The sequence below is a fragment of the Mycteria americana genome, chromosome 1 (assembly GCF_035582795.1).
Source record: "Mycteria americana isolate JAX WOST 10 ecotype Jacksonville Zoo and Gardens chromosome 1, USCA_MyAme_1.0, whole genome shotgun sequence".
In the NCBI taxonomy this organism is placed as follows: Eukaryota; Metazoa; Chordata; class Aves; order Ciconiiformes; family Ciconiidae; genus Mycteria; species Mycteria americana.
Genome location: NC_134365.1, coordinates 67,088,466 through 67,115,819, shown reverse-complemented (window position 1 = coordinate 67,115,819; position 27,354 = coordinate 67,088,466). Strand labels below are relative to the sequence as shown.

At 36.3% G+C, this 27,354-nt stretch overlaps 1 protein-coding gene across 4 annotated transcripts in view; it reads left to right on the top strand.

Annotated features, from left to right (window-relative positions):
* Window positions 1–25,997, top strand: part of DNM1L (dynamin 1 like) — a 39,877-nt gene extending 13,880 nt beyond the window's left edge. Inside the window, exons 3-20 of one of the 4 annotated variants that reach the window (XM_075503700.1) lie at window positions 4,008–4,046; window positions 5,224–5,270; window positions 6,396–6,467; window positions 7,036–7,122; window positions 7,922–8,084; window positions 10,053–10,173; window positions 10,774–10,905; window positions 11,206–11,412; window positions 11,612–11,732; window positions 13,123–13,278; window positions 13,389–13,478; window positions 14,472–14,564; window positions 16,121–16,177; window positions 17,398–17,475; window positions 19,731–19,898; window positions 20,575–20,684; window positions 23,513–23,672; window positions 25,126–25,997. In XM_075503700.1, the coding sequence (XP_075359815.1) occupies window positions 4,008–4,046; window positions 5,224–5,270; window positions 6,396–6,467; window positions 7,036–7,122; window positions 7,922–8,084; window positions 10,053–10,173; window positions 10,774–10,905; window positions 11,206–11,412; window positions 11,612–11,732; window positions 13,123–13,278; window positions 13,389–13,478; window positions 14,472–14,564; window positions 16,121–16,177; window positions 17,398–17,475; window positions 19,731–19,898; window positions 20,575–20,684; window positions 23,513–23,672; window positions 25,126–25,182 (1,958 nt within the window). In that variant the 3' untranslated portion in view covers window positions 25,183–25,997. The remainder of the gene's footprint in view (window positions 1–4,007; window positions 4,047–5,223; window positions 5,271–6,395; window positions 6,468–7,035; window positions 7,123–7,921; window positions 8,085–10,052; window positions 10,174–10,773; window positions 10,906–11,205; window positions 11,413–11,611; window positions 11,733–13,122; window positions 13,279–13,388; window positions 13,479–14,471; window positions 14,565–16,120; window positions 16,178–17,397; window positions 17,476–19,730; window positions 19,899–20,574; window positions 20,685–23,512; window positions 23,673–25,125) is intronic. The other 3 variants (XM_075503701.1, XM_075503711.1, XM_075503720.1) reach the window with 3 other exon arrangements.
* The last annotated feature ends 1,357 nt before the right edge of the window (window positions 25,998–27,354 follow it).

Genomic DNA, 27,354 nt, shown 5'->3' with positions numbered 1-27,354 from the left:
TTTATGCAACTGCCTCTTTGTTTTGTGATTTCTGTTTTGTGATTTGTCACCTTTATCCATCCTAATGCTTGCTCTAGATATGTACTAGTATTATAGATAAATACATCCATTTAAAAATAGTACTAGTCTGTGGTTCTTATAAGCTTAAATTTTACCTCTGTATACATCCAGAAAGCTTCCCTGTTTTTAACACAAAGCACTTTGGATTGCTGTGGTATTCGTTTAAGCATGGACGATTGCCTTGTCTTTATGACTATGAAGGAAAAAATTGTGTCTCTCCAATTGCTTAATTTTGACATCTTCTGATGCACATGAGCTGCCAAAGAATATCAGTTCATATCGATTTAGGGTTTTTGATTGTTTTTTTTATTATTTTTTAATTTTTTTATTTTTATTTTATTTTATTTGATTCTTGGGAGCACATTGGGAAAGATTGTTGAGAAAGAATTGCAGCCAGACATTTGAACTAACTTCTGATTTTTTCTGACATTCAACATTAAAGATCATCTCTGCTGTGCCTTAAAGTAACTGATGAGCTATGTGATACCCTTGGATGGTGGTCACTGCAATAAATCAAGATAGTCAGAAAATAGCAGAGAGATGAATTTTCCATTAAATATGAAGAAGTGCTGTGTTTTCATAACATGATATTTCAGACCGATACATATATTCTACAGAGATGTGTGTGGTTTGGTGTGAACGAAATGTTCTCATCATGCTTTTGCTGTTTATTGTTAGCCTCTAGTGATTCAGCACATATGGTGTGTTTGATGTGGTGATACCACACTGCGGTGTTCTCTTATGAAGTTCCGAGAGAAGCAGTGTTTAAAAGAGAACTGGGCCTGGTCTTGTGAATTATTAAATTGGTCTTGTAGCTAAGAACTATTCTGGTAGCTTATCCATTTGTTAGGAAAAGGAAAAGAGGAGGGAACATATGAATGGTCAATTAGTAAATATTTATAGGTTCTGTCTTTTTTTTTGTCCAAGACAGGAAGCTGAACATGTTCAAATTCTGAATGGATAGAATTGATATGGAACACAGGAATAATTAATACAGATCTGTTGCTTGCTAAATCAACACTGTTTTGTCAGCTTTTTGCTCTGTACTTCAAATAGGAATCTCTTACCCCTGGCTCCCAAACAGCGTGGACTGCTTCATTGTACTTAGCTTTGTGGAAGCACAAGAGAAAACGAGCTTTCCCTCAAAAGACCTTGCCATCTAGTTAGTGTCAAGGATGGAAAAAATGGTTCAATATACAGAAGGGATTATAAGATGTGCAGATGTTTTGGGTTTTTTTTCACAAGTTGGATTTTTTTTTTTATTATTATTATTTAGAGAAAGAGAGCTAGGAAAGGATAAGGTGATGGGGGCGAGGGGGGAAGAAAGTTCAGATGGTAGTCTGCTGGGTCCAAGAGCTGTGAAGGTATGGGAACTAGAAAGCTAGGAAAATAGGTAAGATTCTTCATACTTTGCTGATTTTTGTCCTTTTTAGTATTTGGGAAGTTCTCGTTGGCCATGCTGCAGGAAATCCTCTATGGTGGTAGCCTTTTATGACTCTGAACAGCTTCTTTGTGCTCCCATTGTATATGAAGAACATTTCTACTGCTTTAGGAAGGGAGAAGAGATACATGAATAACTGAAGCCAGTTAGCATTGTACTGTATTTGAGCTTCTTAAAGGAGCATTGCAGTACGGGAGACAACAAGGAACAATTTGGTGGAGGGCAGTCCTGAGAAAAATACCATAATTGTGTCTAGTTTTCCAGTATATTAATTAAAGTTTTTAGGTCTCACTCCAAGATATGAAAAGCCAGAAAAGCAAACAGACTCTTGGGTTTATTCAGGAGATATTTTTTTTGAAAGGCAGGATCTGTTTGCTCTTAATAGCTGCTGTTTTAATAATTTCTTATAATCTGTAATACTTAATTTTATAATGACTGAAATGTCATTTCTGCACACTTTTATCTAACATTGAATCTTGAATCTGATCAGGTGATTAATTCACCTGCAAGTTTTGCCTGAAAAGCTTCCAGAAAGTAACATAACGGGGGGAAGACTGATTTTTACCAGTGAAACTACTGATAACAAAAATGTTCCACATGTAAACCAGAACATTGGGTTGCTGAATGTAGGCTAACTAAAATCTTTTCTCCTTGCCTTGAGCATCCTTACATTTTGAGTAATGCAAATCCTTCCTTCTTTCCTAAAAACTCCCTTGCATTAAATTAGAGCTACTGGAAAATTTTTCTCAAATATTAAGTACAGACTTCCCGAGAAGAGTAGGGCAAGAGTTTCCCCGCTGTATAAAATGAAACTTCTAAAAGCTTATGCTTGGACCAGATGAGATTTTCTGTACACCTCAGGAGACTGCATTTATTCCTTAACTTTTTTTTCCTCCTTCTTTTTTTATGTGCACCAAGGCTGAGGTTAAGACTAAGCCATTTATTATGGCTTCAATCTTCTCTTGTGTTATATATAGCAAAGAAAACTTGCAGCTTATTAAAGCTAAAAAAATTTTCAGTCTCCTTTGATCTGTGGATGTTAACAAGTGAAAATGCAATGCCTCTGACTAGAATGCATCTTTTTTATATGTATTTTAAAAAGCTAAGAGATTATACTAAAACAAAACATTTATTTATACATAGAACTAAGCCTAGTACCTAGCTGCAAATTCCTATGCCACCACAAAACCGGTAATTTAAGGCTAAAACAGTGTGTCCTAGGAGGACATCATCTCCCTAGGACAGGCATAACAGGAGAGTGCTTGGTCCATATCTTTCAAATGTAATGGTGGCAGTATATTGCTGTAGCTTTTTCTTCCTGGCTTTATGCCTGTCTTTACTTCCTTAGATTCCATTTTTAAGAGGGGATGAGCAGTACAATCTTGAAGATACTGTCGTTTCTTCCTGTATGTACATTTTGCTTTATTTCCTCTGAACTGTAAATAAACTAAACCTGTGTAATAACCTGGAATTAATGAACCCTTTCATTTTGCACTTATTTTGGAGACTTGTATGTAATTTTGCCTATTTACCAACCAAGACAAACAAAAGCTGGCTCCTAACAATGGTTTCTTCATAGCTCATGTGCCTGCAGAACAGTAAGGATAAAAGTAGTTTGTTTCTTAATTTTTTTTCATTAATGGATCCAGTCCATCTAAATGAGCATATTTCCATTGATGATAAACCTTTGACTTACCCACCTTAGCAAGACATTAAAATAACTCCCCAGATGTACTAGGCTTTCCAGACTGATGAACTGATTGTTGCTGTGCTACTGGCATTTTGTGCCAAACAGGCATGTGCCAAAAATTTCTTCACTAGTTTGTTTTGATTCTTGCACTTCCATGGTGCTGTACTGGCATCACATAAAAATATAGAGTTGTAAACTCATCAACCTTCAATAAAAAGGTGTTTTTGTAATGGAATTTCCATAAATATTTTGAGAAAATTAGAAGTTGAGAAGGGTGATAGCTAATGTTGTCTCTTCTTAAATCTGTCTCAGAACTGGTGTAATTGGTTTTTTAATTGAGCATTAGAAAGATTGATGCAAAACCTCAGATTTCTTTCCCATACAGTAATATTACTTCCAGTGACATTAAAAATGTTTCCTTACTCTTTCTTGTTCTTGCCATGAGTAAATTGAGAAACGTATTTTGCCAAAGAAGTTCAGCTTAGCTGAACCTAATGGTGCTGTTTTCTGTGCTCACATAAAAATATTGTGAGCTGTTGGAATTAGATGAACAGCAATAATAAAGTCATCATCAAGTAAACTTTGTCATATAGAATATCTGATTAATATGTGTAATTTATCAGTGTTTAGTTAAGGTCTTATTTCTGTGCGTATTGTTAATGTTACACATTCTCATCAATAGTAGAATAGCATGCACATCTGTCTGCATGCATTTGTGATCTCTGTAATGCAATCTGATACTGAAAGTTAATAACATGCTATATTAAATATGATTAAAAATTTTAAATATCATTCAATGTTTCTCTTTAACTGCAGACCCTGCTACATGGAAAAATCCAAGACACCTTTCTAAAGGTTGCCTTTATCCACTTGCTTTTTCTCCCTACGCATAAAGTGCATGCTTATATACACTAAACCACATACATTTCATGCCACTTTATTGTTGATTACACTTTTACACTTTGGCTACTGTGTTGATTGATTATTTTGCTGAGTCTTGTGAGCTGGTTGATTTTTAGTTTTCTGACCTTGTTGCATTAGAATGAGATGATTTTTGCTTTTCTTCTGTGCTGTTGCTGCTTCATAGAATTTCCTGCACTTTTAATTCCCAAATCCTTTAAAAAAGTCTCTGTTGATCAGTATCTTGAAATTCAACTTGAGTGGAAAAAATGTTTTGAAAGATTACTTGATTGTAGGTAAGCAGTGTGTTTACCAAATGGCTAGATTTCTTCTAAACTATTCTTCTAGAGCAGATTGCTGTATCAGGGAGCAGAGGGGAAATGACCACAAACTAAAAATTTGAAATGGCACTTATCACTAATACTTGGAAACCTAGTTGCCGAAGTGTGAGTGTCTCGCACTGTGACTCAAACTGCTGCCTGCGCTACAAAGCAGGAACTGACAAAACCGCCTTTGGTGTTTCTGGGACTGCTCTTGAATAGCCCCCAAGTAATTCTGGACATCAGTGGTGACTGACAAGAGTTAATATGTTTGGTCCTTGACAGATTTGGGAAGAGACATGTTCTCCTAAGACTTCATTGTTATGTAGAATTCTTATGTATTTTCTGTTTGCTTGGTTTTGGTTCTACAGGTTTTTCTAACTTTTTCTTTCAGCTGTGATTTGATCTCACTTGCATGGTAAAAGAAAAGATGCTAAAAGCTGGTATTTTTTTCAGGTTTTTTAAGCTATTGCTAATAATTATTTTGTTTTCTGTTGCAAGCTGATACTTAATGGACTAGACTATTTCTGAAAAATGGTAGGATAGCTGATGGGCTCAGTCACAATTAAGGTGGTGGACCTTGTGTAAGAGACAAATTAAAAAAAAGTAATGTGATGCAATGTTTAAATAAGCAGAATCATAAATGTATTTGTACTGAGCTATTTAACATCTAACAGTAGAAAGCAGACTAATTCGTCTCTTGCTGCTTGAAAAAAAGAAATCACATTGTAGTTTTCAACAAACAGGCTCTTGGAAAAATGTCATTGAAACATCTGCTTCCTCTTCCTCATGTGTCAATTCTTTGTTTTCAGAGATAGATGCTGAAGAGTGGGGTAAATTTCTTCACACCAAAAATAAGGTATGTTTACTCTGATGATGGAGTAGCAGTGTCATAAATACACTATCATATAGATACTTAATTCTATTATCTCTTCCCTTGACTTTCCCAAAAAGATTATTCTACCTGCTATACTATATGCCAGAGTAGTGAGGATTTTCTGTTTTGCTTTTTATGAGTAGAAAACTTGTGAAAACAGTCTTTTAAACTCAAGACAGAAAGTTTATCAATGGTTGTCTGTTGTGTGGGTCATTGATTCTGCTGAGTTATTTATCTTAATCCTTTTTGTGTTATTTTGTTGATTTTTCTTTTTTGTGCATTGGCAAAATTAGAATGGACGTTGCAAAGACAAGGAAGTATATAATCGCAAGTTGTTTCAGTCCACTGAAGAATTGGCTACTTCAGAGATTTATTAGAAAGCTATGAAAATGAAGGAAGAGCCTAATGCACGTCAGGGGGGAGAAGCAGACACTGTGGTGACCTAGGACTACAATAAGAGAGTCCAAGCTTAATTCTTTGCTTAAAGAAAGTAATCTTTTTGTCAGCAGATGAATTATTTAAGTGTTTATTATTTTAAACTGATTTCCTCACCTTCTAGGCAGTGCTAGAAATTGAAGCAAATCTAGAGAGGAATGCAGAGGGAACCTGTGCAAGGGTAGCTCTGTGCTAACTTATTTTGGATTGGCGGACGGAGAGTAGTTTTGACAAGAGTGGAAAAATTTTGAAATGAAACTCTGTCCTTGTTCTTCATCCTCTTTGAAATGAGAATAGGTTCAGGCTACAGGTTGTTTATTAACCTCAAAGGATTGCAACTAGATTAGAAATGGAATTAAGCGTTTGAAATTCTCTTTAGGTGAACGCTATTTTATACCTTGTCTGACATTGATGGGGTAATAAGTGCTAATAACTGCCATCTCGCAGTATTAACAGATTAAATACCAAGATTCCAATTTCTGTAATTTTTAGCACTGAGGATTGCTGTTAGCATTAGCTTAAGGGCTAATAGTCATTCTTATTTTTTTCTCACCTTCTGTATACTTAGTTACAGAGTTTTTCACTGTCTCTTGGAGAAGAGAGCATTATTTTGCAATTAGGTAAGTGGATGCTCTCTGATTTGTAAACCATTTTTTTTCTTCCATACTTCAGATCTATACAGATTTTGATGAAATTCGTCAGGAAATAGAAAATGAAACAGAGAGGATTTCAGGAAATAATAAGGTAAATGTTGCACTGTCCATCTTTGTCTTGCTGTAGATTCTCTTGCTGCTTAAACCTTTCTTAAACAGTTTTGGCAGCTAAAGTGAAAAACATTGAACTATTCTAATGAATAACACAGTAATGCTGCTTGCTATCTTGAGATTTTTTTTACTGTGTTCATGGGATGAATGTCTTCAGCTAAAAGAAAATGCAGAGAATTGCTGTTCCTTTACTTCAAAGCTTCCGTAATAATAGTGCAAAAAATAAACTTAGAGTTAAACTTGCTTCCATTTTTCCATATACATGGCTTTATGTGTAATTACAAAATCGAGTATTCTATTCTTGCATATCTGTATAATCACTGAACTATAAAAGCTTTTATGCATTATATTGAGGGGGAAAACGGGGCTGCTTCCAAAGACAGGAATTGGTTGACAGATGTGGCTGGCTTTTTTTCCTCACCACGTGGTTGTAAGGTATATGATGGAAGAAAGTTTTTCTAGTATGAAACTACAGCTTTTGGCTTTCTAAAGGGTGCGTTTAAATAATCCAGTACAGTGATTATTTTTTATTATTAATGTATTTCTAGGGGATCAGTCCTGAACCTATTCATCTTAAGATTTTTTCATCTAATGTTGTAAATCTGACTCTTGTGGATTTACCTGGAATGACAAAGGTAAGATGCAGAAAGCTTCTCTTCTGACTCGCTGTGAACAGTGTATTTTGAAACAAGGAGTGTATGTTCACTCTTTGGCATTATTCTGTATTGTTAAATAAACAGCTTTCCTCAGGTTAAGTAGTTGGTTATATAAATTTGAGATATCACCATCTTCTGGTGTCAGATATGGGTTTCTGGTGCTCTTCGCTGTTCTAAGAGGTAGATTTGTGTAAGTTCTTCCTCTTTCTGTATACAACTGAGGGATTGGAAGCATTGCGCAGGCTGCATGTTCTTTTTAATAGAAGAGGTAGCACTTGAAGTTTCAAAATTGTGCCTGCAAATAGATGGGTAGTTGACAAGTTTGAAAATGTTTTCCCCATTGCTTCTCCAGAAGTTGCTATGCGTATTTTGCACAGGAAATTGTATGAAGTAGGGATACACTAGAAGAAATGTTCAGGTCCTGTTTGTTCAGGTTTTACACTGAATAATTTTCTGTGGCATGAAGATGACAAGATGACTTCTTTCCCTGCCTATGCATACATACACACCCCACTCTGCCAGTTGTGCAGGTGGTTCTTGGATACCAAGTCTTCTTGACAACAGTATCAAGTAACTTGAATTGATTCTTATTTCTATGTGAGTGTTTTTGATTTTTATACCTTTCAAGGTCTTCTTTTTCTTTCCTGTTTGTGAAAGAGGAAGGAAATGGCTGCAAAACTTTATCTTACACAGTGGTATAGAGTATGACCTTTTGATGAGTGGTCTCACACAGGCATAAATATATGCTTTTGAACAGTTCTACTTTTTTTTTCACTAGGTGCCTGTTGGTGATCAGCCTAAGGACATTGAACTTCAAATAAGAGAGCTAATCCTTCAATTCATCAGCAACCCAAATTCAATTATTCTGGCAGTCACAGCTGCTAACACAGACATGGCCACTTCAGAAGCACTTAAAATTGCACGGGAGGTAGATCCAGATGGTAAGCAGCAAGAAAAACTGGATCCTGTAATTCAACTTCTTTTTTAAATTAAATCCTAAAATAAAACTGAAGTTGTTTGGGCAAAAAGTAGTAAGAAAAACAAATGTCACTCCATTTCCTAGAAAATACAATTATTATATTTGCTTAAAGACTTCCTGCTGCAGTCTCTGCAACTCGGAGAATGCTGTGATGCATTAATATCTCATAGATTTCTGGCTTATGAACAGGCCAAATAACTATTTTGGTAGTCATAGGAGCCAATCCTGTTTCCAGAGCAGCTAAATGGCATTAGAGAATGTTGGGGGTTTTGAGATTTTTAGTAGTTTACAGTGGTCTGTTAGGATGACTTCATGCTTCATTGTCCAATGTTGTTTCTTTTAGTAGAGAAAATATGCCATCCTGCAGCTAGTAATTGACTGTCTAGCTGTTAGTTTAGTGACTTTTAGTAAGAATAAAATTAATATATACTGTCAGTATCCATTTTGGTGCCCTGCATTTATGTGGCAGAATGGACAGATTTGATTTAATCTAAAAAGAGGATTATAATTTTATATTTACCTAATGACTTTGAAACAGATCTGAACCTACTGGGTGCCTGCTTCTTGTTTATGGAAAGTACTGTTGGTACCATTGACTAATAAATAGCACTGTGTGATTTGAAAGAATATGGAAGAGTATACTTGGAAAATAGGTATACTGAAATTAGGCTAAAATTTAGTGTTGGTATGCTTTACACTTTATGGGGAAAAAAAATTTGAGGGTAACATTTCTTGATTGTTTTCAAACTCAGAGTCTGCTTTGGCCCCTGTCTGCCTAAGCCTTTATGGGTTCCACAGCAATGTAACCTCGAGGGAGAACCTCTTCTGGCAGTCTTCTCAGTGAAATTGTCCTGGTTCAAGGCAGCAGACCCTTTCCTTTTAATTTACCCCTCCAAAAATGATCAGCTGTGACTTTTGGATCACTTCCCAAAATTCTAAACCTTAAAGGTCTGGAGTGGCAGCTCATGTTGCAGGTTCTGTAGGAATAATGGTATGTAATGAGAACTTGAATACTAGAGTAGGTAGACTCTCTGACTTTCTTTCATCTGAAAGTTTCAGGACCCAAGAACCTACTGATTTAGCTGAGGTACTGGTTTATTTTTAGGCTCAAAAAGTGTGTTATATTTTAAAGAAAAAGTTCTTGCCACATTTTTTTCAGACCCAACAGCCCAGGAAATACGAAGGCCCCAGAGAGAAATCCTGTGCATGTTAGCCTACCTGCTTAGATGTGCAATATTTACCTATTTAATGAATTTAGGTCACTTTTACCTCCACAGTGTCCAATATGAAGCTTGGTTTTAATTCGGAAAACATTCAGTCACATATTCAATACAAATATGTTTCATTAGCAAAACTAAATCCCCTAAAGCTTCTCTAGTGGATGGATTTCAAGCTATTCAGTCTCTTGGGGCTTTCAGCTATGTATTTGATGCACTATGCTGGAAGTGGGCCTGTTGCCTCCTTTAGCAGCTTCTCCAGTGGGTAGTGGTATTTCAAATATAGTTCCAAACAGGTTGCCATTACATCTGGTCCTACATATATGCTAGAAATATGTTCAGTCCACTCACACTTGCAAGTCCCCTGCCTGGCTTACTTGATCTTCTCCACAAGTGCTTAGTAATGCCTCTAACCTCGTATAGTATGCAAAAATGTTTGTTGTAATCAGTAATGACTATAATTTCAAACTGCATTTTGCCTAAACCTTTTTCTTTAACCAGTTCTGTGTGGGGAGCAGTACCTGCCAAATACTTTCTTATCTTCCTGTTAATAAGGGGCTCCAGATAGACTGATACCATATGTTCTTGCGCTAGTCTTTGCTGGTTTGCAGTATTAAACTTCATGCAGCTGTCTGAGGAGCTTTTTGAATGATGAGTTTTAGCTACCCTTATCAAAACAAAACATCCCTGTGAGTGAGTTTACCTTTTGGTAGGTCGAAGAACCCTTGCTGTTATCACAAAGCTGGATCTCATGGATGCTGGCACTGATGCTATGGATGTGCTCATGGGAAGAGTGATTCCAGTCAAACTTGGCATCATTGGAGTAGTGAACAGGTCGGTCTGGGCACATTGATGCTATTTTTAAAACTGTGTTAATATGAAGTAATGCTTTTGGCTCTTTTAACCATGAATATGGTTTTAAGAATCAGGTGACTTGATGTTGAGATAAACTTCTGAATAAGCAAGCGAGAAGCTTGTTGCTCACATTTCAAAAGCCTGTCTGTTCTTCCACTCAACTAACTGCTAATTTAGAAAGGAGTAGGGACACTTCTTCTTTCCGCTATTGTTTTTTAGCTTGAGGGATGCTTCTGGTCAGCTGTTCACATTAGCACTGATCCAGTACAGATCTTGTATATATTAGTGCTAACTGCATATGGCTATAGTACTCTTCACTTTATTTTTTGCATTAGCTAGGTCAAATCTCACGTAGTTTTTATAAAAGCGTTGCTTAGTCTGTGTACAGCTGCTACCCATGCTGATTTGTTGACTATGCTGCATGGAACAGCAAATAAAGCCCTTTATTGTCTAAGGAAGATGAGTTATGTGTGTAAAGCAAAAACCAGCTGTTAGATGTCCTGTCCAGAAAAGCAGAAGTGTAAATTATTTTTACGTTGCATCTATTAACTAGTGTGTAACTCTGCCTTTTAACTTCAGGAGTCAGTTGGATATTAACAATAAGAAGAGTGTAGCTGATTCCATTCGTGATGAGTATGGTTTTCTTCAAAAGAAGTATCCTTCCCTAGCCAATCGAAACGGAACCAAGTATCTTGCTAGAACTCTGAACAGGTATTACATATTGTGTAAAATAAAATAAATGTATGCTTTTAAAGATACTTTAAGATACAAATTGGTGTGTTAGAAATATGTGTAAACATTTATTTTTACCTTTTGTTTCTCTTTTGGTGCTGTACAGTGATACATTAAGGAAAACTCTCTGGTTCCAAATTCAGTTTCTGAATTTACTGTAATTTTCCTGAGTAAATGTTTTCCTTTGGTAATTATTTTCTGTCTCTTCTCTGTTTTGATGGAGATAATAAAGCTGAAACTTTTCCTCCCTTCTAATGAGGGACTGTTTTCTATTTTTAGACTACTGATGCATCATATCAGGGATTGCTTGCCAGAACTGAAAACCAGAATCAATGTTTTAGCTGCTCAGTACCAGTCTCTACTAAACAGCTATGGGGAACCTGTTGAGGACAAAAGTGCCACTTTATTGCAGCTTATTACCAAATTTGCCACAGAATATTGTAACACTATTGAAGGAACAGCAAAATACATAGAGACTTCGGAGCTGTAAGTACCACATGGTCCTCTAGAATATTGACTGAGCAGTTAAATCGACGTAGTGGCTCTTGCTGGCTTTCATTTGCAATAGTACCACACTAGAGCGTAACATACTCAGAAGTGTTTGAATCCAAGTAACTGTAAGAAATGTTTGCAATGAGAACTTTTTTCCTTGTTTGCTACTTCAGTTGTGATTTTATTCTTTCAGATGCGGTGGAGCCAGAATCTGTTACATTTTTCATGAGACCTTTGGAAGAACTTTAGAATCTGTTGACCCGCTGGGTGGCCTTAACACAATTGATATTCTGACTGCCATTAGAAATGCTACTGTGAGTGTTCTGTATTTCTAAGTGTTGTTGCTATATATTGGATTCGAAGATAAGGTTTCAACAAATTTGTGCTCCTTCAGTCCTGTGAATTATTGATCTCAGCTGAAAGAGTTAATATGAAGAGGCTGAATCCTGCCTTTTGGTATTTTAAGTGGAAAAATTACAATATCCAAATTTGCAGCCATTATCCTATATGGAATGAGTTTAAGGTGAATGCTTACGTCTCATTACTGTTATTTACAGGCTGAAATAAAGCTCAGGCCCAGCTTGGCAACCCTATGCTGAAGCTATTACATATTACAAAAATGGTGGTGGCAGACTGCCTCCGCATTTATTTTGCATTAAGCACTTCCGTTAGTTATGAAGACTCAGTCTGATATGTATGGGCTAGGACACATTCAGATAATTTAATTCTGTATAAGAGACACAACTCTTCAGCGGTTCAGTGTTTACATGACAGATTTGGTTTCTTGTGAATATGGGAATTGGTGTTGCTAAGAATTAACAGAGTAAGTTCACTTCTAAATTTTGCAGTATATAGAATGTTCACTCCTTAGAGCTTGTCTTTGGATGTCAAACATGTAAGTCTGCTTTTGTACTGTCTTCTGTTGGGTGTGGACAGACAGTCAGGTTTCTGCATGGTCAATAATTACTCAAACTTGGTGCGCATTAGGTACTCTGCAGCAGTGATCTGTGTGCATGCTTTTATCCTTCTGTAAATGTAAAATGTAAAACAGCATTTAGCAACAGGAGAGATGTCTTGTTTTTATGTGACATATCACATCTCTGTGTTTCTAAAGCTCATTTAATTAAAAAAAAAAAAAGGGAAATTTCAGGTTAAAAATGTTTTAATATATAGCTAAGCATTGGTCTGTATGGTCTTAAATCAAACTATCCCAAACACTGTAAATCAGTGACACTGTATTATGATTATACTTAACAGAAAACCCACCTACCTTGCAGTAAGAATTGTATGCCCAGGACTGTCAAATAAATAATGGTAACTTTTCTCTCTGAAGTTAGGATGAGAATGTCTTTGCCTTTATAATAAATTTCATTTAAACTTGGATCCACAGATGTGAAAAGAAAATTGTTCATAGTTGTAAACCTAGAGTGACATTAGTAGGTGGAAATCTTCAAGATTCTATAAGGATGCTGGTGAATCATTATTTAACACAGAGTTTGTCTTAAAGGCAATAACTTTATATTTTATAGCTTTTATATTTAAATATTCTTGTAACATATTTTACTCTTAAGACCTGTTCTGAGTGTTCTTTTGGGCGCGAGCACTGTGACCTGATTTATTCTGGGCTTCATCAGATACTACTTCTTAGAAATGCATATTGTTTTAATACACAATTTAGCAGCTTTTTCCCTCCTTTTGAACTAGGGTCCCCGTCCTGCCTTGTTTGTTCCTGAAGTTTCATTTGAATTGCTGGTAAAAAGGCAAATCAAACGTTTAGAAGAACCTAGCTTGCGCTGTGTGGAGCTGGTTCATGAAGAAATGCAGAGGATTATCCAGCATTGTAGCAATTACAGTACACAGGTAAAAATGCATGTTTTAGAATTATGTTTGTAAGTATTAGGCTTTTTTCCCCCCTACTTCCCTAAAAAAATTCTGGAAGTCTCATCAGTAAATTTTTGTTTTGTTTTCAGGAATTATTGAGGTTTCCTAAGTTGCACGATGCCATAGTTGAAGTAGTGACTTGTCTTCTGCGTAGAAGACTTCCTGTCACAAATGAAATGGTAATTTTCCATCTATTATAATTTTGTTGGAAAACGTGTGTGTTTTCTGGAGTCTTTCTTGATGCTTCTGTTTGCTCTGTAATGTCAGGAACCCAAATTATTAAAGGATTCTTAACTTATATTTGTTAAATAGCTAGGTATGTAATATCTACACGGTTTGAAACTTCTATATTAGAAGATAGATACATAAAAAACAAAGGGGTGGAGGGAACCCTCTTCAGCTTATAGTCCCCTATGTTTCAATTTCCCAAGAAGAATTTTACTAAAGCTTGGATTTAACATCTAGTCTTTCTGATGTAGGTGTATTTCCCTCCCTTGTAACAGAAGCTGTGCATTTACTTTAGAGTTCGGGATGCAATAATGAAGATTAAATTATAGTCCTTATTCTGTGTGTTTCAGAGATAAAATCAACACAGTGTTGATTTTGCTTGTAATGCCCTTTAGCTAGTGAGACTAAAAATTCAACTTTTAGCTTTGAGTAAATATGTTTTAATATAAAAGTCTGCTTTGGGCTGCTTATTGGGGAGGAAACAAAGTGTTTCAGTTATTGACTCTGCATATGTTTGATATGAAAAGCAAAAATTGTACTGTATGCTCACTGTGCCCCATAGTGAGCCATCTCTCACTGTTCAAATGTTGTGTGTGGCTTGTGGCTGAAGGTTGACTATATAGCTCACTTCATTACTATATAGCTTACACTCATTAAATTGCTGAGTTTTGTTTTGTTTATTGCTGGAGAGAGGTTAGCTTGTTAGCTTCATCAAGTTAAACTGATGTAACATCCAAAATGGCTGAAGGTCTGAATGTATTGGAATGAATGAATGAATTCCCTTCTTGCCTTCTGGATCTGAACTTTAATGTCTTTGGGGCAGTAAGAACGGTCTTTTGCTATGGACAGTTAGACTATGCTTTCTAGCATTGTAGGTCATTGCTCTTCACTAGCATTAGATTTACTCACTGAATTTTTGAGCTGTGAATGATATTGCATTGCAGGTTCATAATCTAGTGGCCATTGAGTTAGCTTATATCAATACCAAACATCCAGACTTTGCTGATGCCTGTGGTTTAATGAATAACAACATAGAGGTAAGAAAATACATTCTCTTAAAAAGTCTTTTGACTCCTAAATAATTGGTAAAAGAACAAATGCTTCAGTTTCTTTCATTGAAGCACAGTTCTATGTTTTGAAGTATAAAAATGTGATATATTATAAATACGGTGTATACTCTCGTGATCTGTTGATTTGTTAGATTTATATTGCATATTACATTCAGGAACAGTGGTTGATATTTCACTGAAAACAAATCTGCCTATATTTCTGTCTGGAAAATAAGATGGGCACCTAATTTAGTATTGGCTATTAAAATGAAATTTTGGAAGAGAAACTTTAAATAGATAGTTGTGAAATACTCTTTAATGTTGAAGTAACTGCATTTTGTCTCTGACAGAATATATCAATAGCTATAATGTTCCTCTCATTCATGAAAGCATAATACAAGTATTGTTTCCTCTATTCAGGTTCTAATTTCTGCTTCCTTTCAGCATTGTTCTTGAACCTCTGTGTTACCACGCTTCAGTCTCCCTAAGACAATTTTCTCCATCAGTCTCCCATAAGCCTTTTACAATTTTAGCAGTCTTTCTGTTTTTCAAGCCCAGCTTTGACTGATAGTACTTGTTGCTGTCATCCTCTAGAAGCAGTTGTTCTACAACTGATCTGCTCATTCTTTCTTGCAATCTGATTTTGTTGCAGTACTTCATCCATCTGGCTAAGAGCTTGCTAACATTTTTGTGTTCCCTTGCTTATCTAACACATTCTTTCATAGTAGTGTTCTTCTTTTAAATGCTTATGTTATGATTTCTGCTCTTTCGTTCTAACTTTTTACTTTCTTTTATACATAAATTTTGTATTGACTGGGTATGCACTTGAGTTTGCCTTGGTAGACTGCTCTTGAATCTAGTTCAGAAACAATGTGTGTGCAAACTGCCATGAGTACAAAAATTAGGACTCTGAAGTTGAACATATGAGATTATTGCATTATCGTATGTTACTTAAACTAGTTCTTTCCCAACATTTTCCTGAACAGGACATTGAAATTTTTGAAGAAACAAAGCACGTAAAACATCTTACCCTTATTCACTGGACAATCAATTCTTAATTTCAAGAAAAATCAGATCTTTGTTTGTGCTGATTACTTCAAATTCTGTTTTGCTATAAAGTGAATTCTGCCTCCTCCTTCTTCCTTTTGGGCTAATCATAGTTAACCCTGCTGACCACAGAATCAAATCCCTTTAGATTACTTTGAAGATTTAAAGCTTAATGAGGGCTGTAGGGTATCTATGCTGAGCCAAACTGTGTAGCTTTGATCTTGTTTTATAAAGGCTCTAGTTTTGACTATGGAGTGTGTTGCAAAAAGTTTTGCAAAAGTTTTTATATTGAGAATTTACTTTTGACCAGGTAATCAGAGTAGTTTTATCCAAATAATTGAGGTCTTCATAGGATCATAGTACCACTACATGACACTGGATGAGATGAAATTACTAGTGTTTGTCTCTAAATGTAAGTCATCTGTAAAATATGAATCTTGCGTATGTGATGATACAGAGTAATACGTAATTGAAGTCTTGCTGTATTGTTTTTAAAGGAACAAAGGCGTAACAGGTTAGCCCGGGAATTGCCTTCTGCTGTGCCACGAGACAAGGTAACTAAATGTTGATTTTTATTTATTTATTCATTTAAAGTTTAATGCATTCTCCTTTGATCCAATCTAAGTATTGGAAACTTTTATATGCTGCTCTAGTAACAGTCTTGGGAGCTTCCAGGTATTGACTCTTTTCTTTCAGTTTCATAAGACAGAAGTGGAATGTTATTTTCTTCTTCCAAAGATGCGATTTTTGGCAGGTTTTAAATGGCAAATTTCTGAAGACTTGCCTATAAGTTTACATTAATATTACATTCATTACTTGAATGTCATCTGAGGTAAGGCTTAAAATGCCTGCAGATGTTAAAGATGGAGTCAGAACATGCATGCTTAAATTTATGGCTGAGACACTCTGATTTCAAAAGATAAACAAGTAATTTAAAATATTCAGTGTGCCAACATAGTGACTTGGTGGTTGGTGGTTTGGTTTTTTTTTTTTTTTTTTTTTAAGTCACTCTTAAAACTGCAATTTATTGCAGTCTTGCTTTCTTTGGGAGAAGATGGTGAAGGTGCCGTTTTCAGTTGATCATCGTAATCCAGTCATGTATTCTGTCTCTGGAGCTTGCTTAGTTTTACCAGGTTTTGGGATTAGTTCAATGACAAGTAAGTACATGGGTGGAAGAACCAAGTGTCATGGAAAACATTGCCTGGCTGTAGAAATGACTGGTCTGACAATCAGCTGGAATTTTAGACAGTTACATATTTAATATTATGTGAAGTATTTAGAATCCAAATATACAGAATATAGTTTAAGCTCCTCACAGGTTGTAACAGGAGTTACTACAGCTGATAGAAATTGGTTCATTAAGTTTGTTAGCTTAAAAAGTGAGACAAAGTCCCAGAATGGATCTAATATTACTGCCTTTAATCAGTAGAAGCCAGCTGATGGATGAACTGGGAATTTAAGGTAGCTATCTAGAGATTGCTTTCGGTGTTCTTTGATCCTTCTTTTTATTGACTTCAGATTTATCTCATCAGTGCAGGAGCTGAAATGAAATTGAAGGCCAGATAAGCCAAAAGTCTCTTAACTGTTTTGGAGATGCTTTTTTTTCTTTTTTTCTGCTTATATTACTGTTTTGCTTGCAAATTCAAAATATTTTCTTTTCTGGATTTTTAAAGATGCTAGTAGGTAAATGTGTATGAAATTTGCTAGGTAGATTTGGTGGTCTTCAGTTGAATTTTTTTTTTCCCCCCCTCCCTGCATTTTTTACCTTCCTTAGTCTACTAAAGCTCCAGGTGCATTGACACCTGCTTCCCAGGAGACTGTTACTGCTGCTTCTGCTGAGGCTGATGGCAAGGTCTGTCTTAATTTTTCCTATAAGCACTGCATGCACGTTTCTGTTGTGGTGCACCGCAGATAGTACGGAAAGCAGTTTGTATTTAGTGTTCTGTCACTGACACAGTATGCCCTACAGAGTATAGACTACTTGGCATTACTGATTTTAGTATGTGCAGTGGCAGGTAAAGATGTGCTATTAGGTGGCAAAGTCACTGCTTTCTGTTTGAACTCTTCATTGCAATATATTGTGGTGCAAGTATGCAGCATAATTTGCCTCAAACTGTGGTCAATAGATTGTTTGGTGCAACAGTATTGTAATCAAAAGTGTTTAGCATGGTTGTTAAACTGCATGTCTTTAATGTATTGACAAAGAAGGAGGATAAGCTAAAAATGTGAGTTTCCTGCTTCCTTCAGGGAATCTTTATAGGCTTTGTTCATACTGAACCTCCTTTTTGTTGTTTCACACAATCGTTCAATCCCTGGTTTACTTACATTCGTGAAATGTGTTCTGCAGTGGTTTTTTACACTTTAGATGTGCTGTCTCTCATGTTAAAACAACAGGTCGTTACTGTAAAGACTTTTTTGCTAATTGCTTTCACTTGGAGTCAGAAAAGATGGGTAGTCACAAGTTTGTGTACAAGGAGTACCAAGAGGACTCAGGCTTTCTGCTTCATTGCATATGCACATTCAGCTTCTAGTGCAAAGCTGCCATTTCTGTCCTGAACAAAGTAGGTAAAATCTAGTCAGTAGTAGAATTTTAACTATGATTTTCATCAGAGTTTTAAAAGTTATGATATGCTGTAAACATTAAAGAGCTACTGTGAGGGTACTGTTGTGATTTAGGAAGTTGTAGGAAGCTGCCAAATTTGTTTTAATTTTTATTTCCCACAAAACCTGTGCTTTATTAGGTGGTACATACTCAACGCTCTTTTTCTTGTGAAATAATGTAGCTTTGTTTCTGAAACTACTTTGGAGATAGAGCAGGCTCCACAGTAATCCTGAATGAGAGTGGCATAGGGATTTTTGCCATTTTGAATAGCTGTCTTGCAATCAGAAATAATGTAATGGAGCTTTCCTCATCAATGGTTCTCTCATTAGCAGAGGTTGATTTGAATTCTTATAGTGTATTTTTTAAAGCGCCTCTGAACAGTTGTGCAATTTTAATAAAATTTCTGTTGTGTACAGTTTAGCTGAGTTTTCTCCTAGTATGCAACTGTTTGTATTCTACTTGCCATGCTTTGCTTCTCACTTTTTTTTTTTTACACTCAAGATCAGCCTTTGGTGTTTTAATTGTAAACACAATAGATAAATTTAGCTTATTTCTTCCTATATGTGAAACAAGACATAAGTAGTAGTAGTAGTTCAGAGCCTTGAATGACCTTGGATGTTTTTCAAACAGCAATAGATTTTAAAGCACAGTAGTAAATAGAACGGATACTAGGCTTATGGAAAAGTACAAAATAAAAATTACCACTGTTCCACATCAAAGTAAACTTTTTTTTTCTTAATACTAATTTAACATGTGGTGGATACCATCTACTAATATTCCTTTTGTCCAGTGATTTCTAATGTTTAAGAGTTGGGTGTTATGTCCTTTTCTCAGGAGATCAGCGAGTCACTCTTTGTCTGGAATTTCCCAGAAACTCTGATCTTCACTTCCAGAGGATAGAGATTTTTGTTTTGTTTTGATTTGGTACAAAAAAAGTCTTCTGTAAATTGAGGTCTGGCAGCACAAATATGTTCGTAGCTCTGGTACCCGGAAACATAAATGTGCGTATTTTTTTAGCTGTTACTGTAAAAAACTTCAGTTTATATTTAAATATAATACCAAAGAATTTAAATTCAAGTCTTCCAAGAGCTGTGGTGGTCTTCAAAACATACTTTTAGGATGATCCTGATAGTATAGGTTGTATTGCTCCAAGGATGTATGGTAAAAGCCAAATTATTTAGGAAGACCATTCCATATTTCAGAAGTGATTTGTAGACCCTTAAAATGCTGGGGAGCTTCTCTATGTGAGGTATTTTCATACCGTTATTAGGAAGAATACAAGTTTTTAAAACTTTCATTTCACTGGTACTTTGTGTCAGCTGTAAGCAGCAAAGGGAGAACAAAGGTGGGGAATGTGAAGAATAGAATGAAGGGAATATACATACGAAAATCTCATTTTTAGTGAGTCTTACCTATAGCTCAGTAATAGTAGATTTGATCAGATATTGCTTTGCAATGCCCAAGTTCTAACTCTCCAATGTTTCTTCATTGTGCTGTTTGTGCAGGCTGCTCCTGGAGCGGGAGATACATCTCAGGAGCCTGGAACAGGCAACTGGAGAGGAATGCTGAAACCCTCAAAAGCAGAAGAGGTATCGGCAGAGGAAAAATCCAAGCCAGCTGCAGCCCTACCTGCTAGTCCTCAAAAAGGACATGCTGTAAACCTATTAGATGTGGTGAGTCATGAAAGACAAATACCTCCTCTTCGTAGTTCAGGCTGAGGAAAGAAAACAAATGAATTCCAGATCTTGTAACTTTGCTTCTAATATATATCTTTTGTAAATAGTTACCACTATAAGGACAGGGAGCTCCAGCCAGTCTCTTCTGCTTTCCTGCTTGCCCAGTCCTTCATCTTCTCTCCCCCCCAGTTTCAGCCTATGATTTGGGATAACTGGCTTCCTTTCACAAATTCCTGTGCAAGTGAACTCCTTGTCCAGATTCGTCTTTGTACAGAAACAAATCTTAGCTCATGTCTTGACTCAAATTCTTGCTCTTTTTTGCTGAAGTTGGCATTTTTACATTAGAGGAAAAGAATCATTAAAGGCAAAAACCACTTAAGTTAAAAATGGAGATCCTTTAAGTGTTTGGAGACCTTAGTTCCTTTGGTGAGCTTTTAAAAAAAATTTAGTCGTGGTGCCCTCTGACCTTTGTTTCACGGATCTGGATTTTGACATGTCTCTAACTTTAACTTTATTTCTGAAGAATTAGAGGTTTGTTGCAAGACAGGTTACATCTATCGAACTATCAGACTAAAAGAGAAATAGTTTATTTTAGACTCCATAGTTTGAGTTTTATTTACTTATGCAAATGAGCAGAACTGGTAAACTGAGGTTTTTCTTTTTTTTTACATAGCCTGTACCTGTTGCACGCAAACTTTCTGCCCGTGAGCAACGAGATTGTGAAGTGATTGAACGACTTATTAAATCTTATTTCCTTATTGTCAGGAAGAACATTCAGGACAGGTAAAACAAAACTTCCTAGAAATGTTTAAGCCATACAAATGTGATATTTTCAGAGTCATGTATATAATCGTGTTATTTTATCATGTTCCTACGTTTGTAAGCAGAGAGAAAATATGGGGTTATTTTAGAAGGCACAGCAGCAGTAAAATTTGACCCTTCACAGAATTAAGAAGCCTGAAGAAGCACTCAGTTTTCTCTAATGGTTTGAGTTCTGTATTATATCAAGTAAAAGGTTTAATGATTTAGGAGGTGCCTGCTTTTCTGGAGGATACTGCAATTCAGATGGATGATTTGCAGCAAATAACTGGAATGAGCTCTAGGTGCTGCGTAGCCCTGACATAACTTGGCTTTGCCATGCTGTTATTTCAAACAGGACGGTCGAATAGGAACTACTGCGGCTAAATTTTCTAGTACTTAACTATAAGCATGGAAATAGCATAAAAGTGATGTTTGTGCTGTATGCAACTATGGAAAATGCCTTTCAAGTTTTGCTTAAAAATTGTCATACTTTTTTTGGTAATGAAGAATGGTGTAAAACTTCGCTTTGCTTAAGTCTTTGTGGAAAGACCTAACTTTTTATATATATTCATATATATATATGGGAAATTTGGGGAGAAATAGGGGAATCTGGAAACCAGGGTTTAGAGCAGATTAGTGAGGTCATAAAAGTTTTATTCTATCCAGTAAACTAATGTTCTCCTCAGTATAATTGTTAGTATTTCATGGCAGGGAATTGCTTTGTTTATCTTAATTTTACTGCAGTGTTAGTACTAGTAGTGTTACCTCCTTCTGTACTCTAAACAAATCCTTCACATTCTTTGCAGTAAATAGCATTTTTTGGTTGTTGTTATTGTATGCATATCTCAAGCATTATAAATTTGATGTATTAGGAAATCCTCACCTAATTCAGAAATATTTTTAGGAAAGACCTCTCGAAGATGGTACTCGTGTCCGTCCCATTATCATACTTGCAGAACTAATTCAGGCTTTTACTTGGATGGTTTGGATGGTATCTGTACCCACACAGCTTTGAACCCGAGTTTTGGGTTGCTTTCACTCTTAGCCAGGTGACTTCCAAAATATTCTAGGCTTCTTTTGGTAGAACTTGCAATGTATTGGCTTGAAAGGAGAATGTAAATTGAATTACTTGAGTACTAATAGATCTATACAGTCTCATCATGATTTCCCAGAAGTCTTCCCACAACTGGCTAATAAGGAAACATAAAGCAGCAGAATGTAGTGGGAAGATTCCCAGCCAAACTTGGGAATATGATTCCAAAATCTCACTTGTGTTGATAGGTCTTTGTTGATCTTGGGTCTCGCTGTTTAGACTTGCATGGTCCTTGTCAAGTTAATTCTGCAGCACCCTGAGAATGAGCAAAACCTCTTGATCTACCTTGATTTAGATTTAAAGCTATGGGCACATGAGAAGAGTGATGTGGTCACTACTTAGTGAGTCAGTACTGATGTACTCACTGACTTAGTGAGTCATTTGGTTCTCAGCTTTGGCAATTATAGTATTCAGATCAGAGCTCTGCATATTCTTAAGCCTCATGCTCCGGGTGATGTTATTAACTAAAAGAATCTCCATTTTCAAAGTGCCTTCGCATGCTGTACCTGCTGGAGTTTTTTGGTTGGGGCTAACAGTTGCTGTGGATCCTCTATTTTGGAGGCAACTTGTGTGGCCTGAGGGGAAAGCGCTCTGGTATAACACAGTTTTGAACAAAAGTTCCAACTGGGGAACCTCCCCCTTCTTGTGGTATTTCTGTTCAGCCCTGCCTCGTGCTTTGGGATGCAGCATTATATTTGTACCTGTCAACTCCCAGTCGACTCTAGTTGCAAAATACTGCTGCTAAGAATTACACCACCAAGGTTGTCTTAAACTAACATGTTGTATTTCTCAGTTGGGAATGACCATCAGTATTTTTATTGTTAGTTACTGTCACTCTGAAATAACCTGAGGTGCACTAATTCCATTTCTGATCCTGTGTTGATATCCCCAGATTTTGATACTGTGTAAACATAATGATTTGATTTTTGTCTACTTATGTAAATATTTTCGCCCACTTTTTCAGAAGAGTACTGCTACGCATATCCTAAGTGCTAAAGAAAATCAGGTTCTTTACTTGGAATTTTTTTCAGGAAGCTTAGTGGCATGGAAATCAGAGCTAAGACAGTGGTTTCTTTCAGGTGTTTTAGCCTGACATAGAGCTGAAAATGTTGCTCTACAGATTCTGTAGTGTCTTTCTGATGGATTGTTCTTGATTTTCATTGGTTGCTGCCTGCCTCCATTCCAAACAAATATATTTTTCACACTTAAACTCCATTTGCAGTTTTAAATTGCCCTCACGTTATGCTTTCTGATATCAGAGTTAATGTGGCTCAGTGTTTGAACAGTGATCCTGTTTTCAGTTAATCTGCTAAGTAAGATTGGATATATCAATTCTTTCTTTGCCTCTTTCCTTTCTCATTGACACATGAAAACTGATTCTAGGATTGAAATACTTAGCTTTTTGTCATGCCTAGCACAGTGGAGACTCAGGTTGGTCTCTAGTGAGCGAAGTAATTTATTCTTACTTTATTTTTTACACTATATATATTCATGTTCTTTACAATGCAGCTATCCTATTTGGAAGAAATTCAACAGCTCTTAAATTGCACAAGATACTGCATTTACTTGAGAGAGAGAGTTTTTATTTATGGCAAATTCCATGTAGTTTGAGCCAAGGTTGTGTATAGCCACTTGCTAACACTGTGCATTCTTCAGTCTAGAACAGACGTGGTTTTGAATAATTCTTTCTGAAGAAACAATCTTTATGTGCTTGCAGTGTGCCAAAGGCAGTGATGCATTTTCTGGTAAACCACGTGAAAGACACTCTTCAGAGTGAGCTGGTAGGCCAGCTGTATAAATCCTTGTTGTTGGATGACCTTCTGACGGAATCGGAGGACATGGCACAGCGCAGAAAAGAGGCAGCTGACATGCTAAAGGTATTAAAAAGATCAGTAGCTCATGGGAGTAGTTAATTAAATTGAAACCATATAAATGTGAGATTTTTTTGGAAGACTTGCCTTCCTTTTTTCTTTGCTGCTTTTTAGGAGTATGCCAGTGTATTACTTCTCTCTGCTAGAGGAATTAAAAGCAGTATGTGACCAGACAGTGTTACGTAGATTGAGTAGTTGGGAAGAGGTGACTTAAACTATATTTTGGGCGTAAGGGAGAAGCTCCTATCTGGTGTTATTTTCAATTACACATTTGGTTTTAATAATTTGCTTTTATTTAACTTTATTGTGTTCAGCAGTTCTCTTTTGGGGGATTAAGCTTACAGTGGTTTAAGTGCCGTTCATGTGCATGCTTCACCCAGAGCCTACTGGCTGGTGTATCTAGACAGTACCCCATAATATGAACAGTGGGAACACTGGGACTCACTTATGACGATCCCTGTGTACATCTGTATGATAGTGCATTTGTGACATGTCTGTGTTACAGAACTCTTCATTTCTTCATTGTTCAGTTATGTGGTGTATCAGAGTCTGCTACAGCTGCAGCAGAAATACGCTGCTTTGGATTGAACTGCATAGAAAAGAGTCCCTCTGCCAGTTCAGCTCCCTGAAGAAGTAGCAAGAGGTGCTTCTCTCATACGCAGTGTGGTCAGACAGTGCGTGTTTGAGAGATTGGATACCCTGAGATACTGCTTGTCCAAGACCACCTGCAGCAAGTTTAATCTTTGCTATTATACGATCAACAGTTGAGTGAGGGGAACTGTCTGTTAACAAGTCTTTTAAACTGTAAACTTTATAGGGCCAAACTCATAGCTCAGATTTGCCCAAATTGGAGTAATACTTTAAATAATGTTAGTATTAGTTGGTATTCCGAGCTTTTAAATTTGCAAAGTTTAGCAGGCTAGACTGTATCATGAATGCATCAGAATGCTAAAAGTGATATAAAATAGGTACAGTTTCCCTTTTATTTTGAGGAGGGTTTAAAGCATTAAAACTGTGTGTGGTGAAAAACTCTGCCCTTGTTGACAATTGATTTATAAATACAAAATGTTAAGACAAACATAGGTGTTATTGGGAACACTGAGTACGTAAAAGTTGCTCAAAACAATGACAATGAGCTCTTTTTGCTTCTAACTGGGAGGTCAGTTTTCAATCAATTTTTAATTCTTCTCTCTAGAGAAATGATTTAATGACACCTATTCTAAATTTTACCATGACCGTTTGCTTTGTAGTATTTTCCACTTGCCTCATCTCTTGCAGATGAAAGGCTTCAGAGTTGTTAATCAATGTTGTTGCAGGTAGTTACCACTCATTTAATAACAAAAATGATTGGCTTTAATTTGATTTTTAACATCATACTTCCTAGACTGCTGCTGTTATCTCTTTGAGAAATCTCTTCAGAAAAACTAAGTAACTTCGGCTTTTCTGTCTCTGTGTGCAGGCCCTGCAGCGAGCCAGTCAGATCATTGCAGAGATCCGCGAGACACATCTTTGGTGAAGACTGTACCAGCCACACTATTTATATGCATTGGCGGTTACATTGACTTGAAAATTGCTAGGCATGGTATACGGAGTAGAACTTTTATTTATGAACTCTTATCTGTGTACTGCAACTGTGTAAATCTGCTCATGTAAAGACAGTTGGTTTGATTTGCAAACAGAAAAATATGCTGTATTTTGCAAAATAAGTCGTATTTAATCCACATAATAAATGGCTCTAAATGTTTCCTTACCAGCTTTCTGGTGCAAATTAAAGCAGACCAAGTCTACTGTCTCAGTGACAGTCTTATTTGAACTAGGGGAAAAAAGATTAAAGTTCCAGTGCCTGACTTGCTAAACAGGTTGCCTGTGGTTAAGATGGACGGTGTAGTCTTGTGGCATAGTTTTAAGCTGCTTTTACAATAGAAGTTTAAATACTGTGAAGAGAAGAAAGCACCGAGTATTTTCTTTCATGAATATATTGCATGCACTGACAGATGGAGGTATCAATTTTATAGCACAGTAGAGATGTCTACCGTATTACTATGTATGTGTGTCCCCATTTTTTTTCCCCAAAGGTTAAAACTGCAGACAAAACTTCAGTTAATGGAGTATCATGTAGGAAGAATTAGCCTGGAGCTTGCGACAACAACAGCCTACGAAAAAGTGGGTGCAAAGTTATTCATGTGCACTGGAGTTTGTGTATAAATGTTGGGGAATATAATCAGGTACAAGAACACCTTCCCCTTTCTCCCCCCTGGGACCAAGCCCCTGGACCATCTGATAGTAAATTTGTTCTGGCAGAATTGAAAAATAAAACCGATTTCAAAACTGTTACGGGATAGTAAGTGTTTCTTTTAAAAACAGATTAAGTTGGCCAGGGAGAAGGGGATCCCCACAACTTCTACCAAATTTTGGAATGTGTGACAGTATGAAAGAAAGTCTGTGGAATTGGAATATTTATACCAGAGATTACAGTTACTTTTGAGGAAATTTTGCTGTGCTGTAAGTAGCTTTTTTTTTTCCTTTTTTTAAAGGACAATCCTAATATTAGGGAGTTTTAGGTTGGAAATTAAGTTGATGAGTTATTCTGATTATAATTCGTACAGATAAATATCAATCACACTAGCCTTTAAAAAATAAACATTTTAATTTTTATGAATAAAAATTTATTTAAACTCCAGCCAGCACACTTGCATGTACTTTTCAAGCAGATTCACTTTTTTGTATAAAGTAAAAATGTTTACTATGGTGTTGATCATATTTTATATCTTTAACACAACTTGCATGAAAAATAGGACACTGCTGTTAACACCCATGGCTTGCTTTTATGATATTGGGCCCATACAGTGATGTTTTTATTACCATAGTCAGCTCCTTCCCCATTTCATCGGTTAGCAGAAATGGAATTGTTTTTGTAAGCTGCTGAAGACTGAAAATTTAAAAACTGTTAGGACCTCCGTTTCCAAGAAGGTCTGTTTCAGGATGTATTTTTCTCACGGTAATCTTCGGTTTGGCACCAATATAAGCACAAGGAGTTAAGTCTGAGAGGCAACTTTTGGGTACTGTTATGCGTGCTTTGAAATAATTTGTGCAGAACACAGAGATATACGCTGTAGTTTTAAACAGCCTGAAGTGTCATGATGTATGCATGACATGTCATGAATACAGAGGAAGTAATTTTAACTTCGTGCTTTGGATCCAGGGATGGTAGTTCTCCGATCTAAGAACTGCGACTGTAGTGAAGTCGAAGTGCCAGCTGCTTTTGAAATCAGTTTTGGTGAACAGTGAGAGCTTTTAGTAGTGCTGTCAAAATCATTACATTTCTGGTTGGAAGTCATTGATGCCTCTCTCCCTTTTACATCTGACATCTAAGAAGTATGTTTTCAGCAAGGTGGAGCCGTCCATGCGTGAACTGGTGCCTAGGCTTTAACTCCCAAAGTTCAGTCAACAGTCTCTTGTGAAGATATATTCTGACTTGGAAAGTTTTGAAATGCTGCATACAGCCAATGAATTCCATTTACTTAAGAAAGTCCTGCAAGTGATAACTGGCTCTGTAATGTCATGTGAAAATTCCACAGTGTTAATTTGTTTTTTGAAATGTTATGACTTTTTTTGTTTAAGTGTCACAAAAATTTTCATTTTGGTAATGTCTGAGTGCCAAGAAATGCACTTGATTTGTAATCCTTAA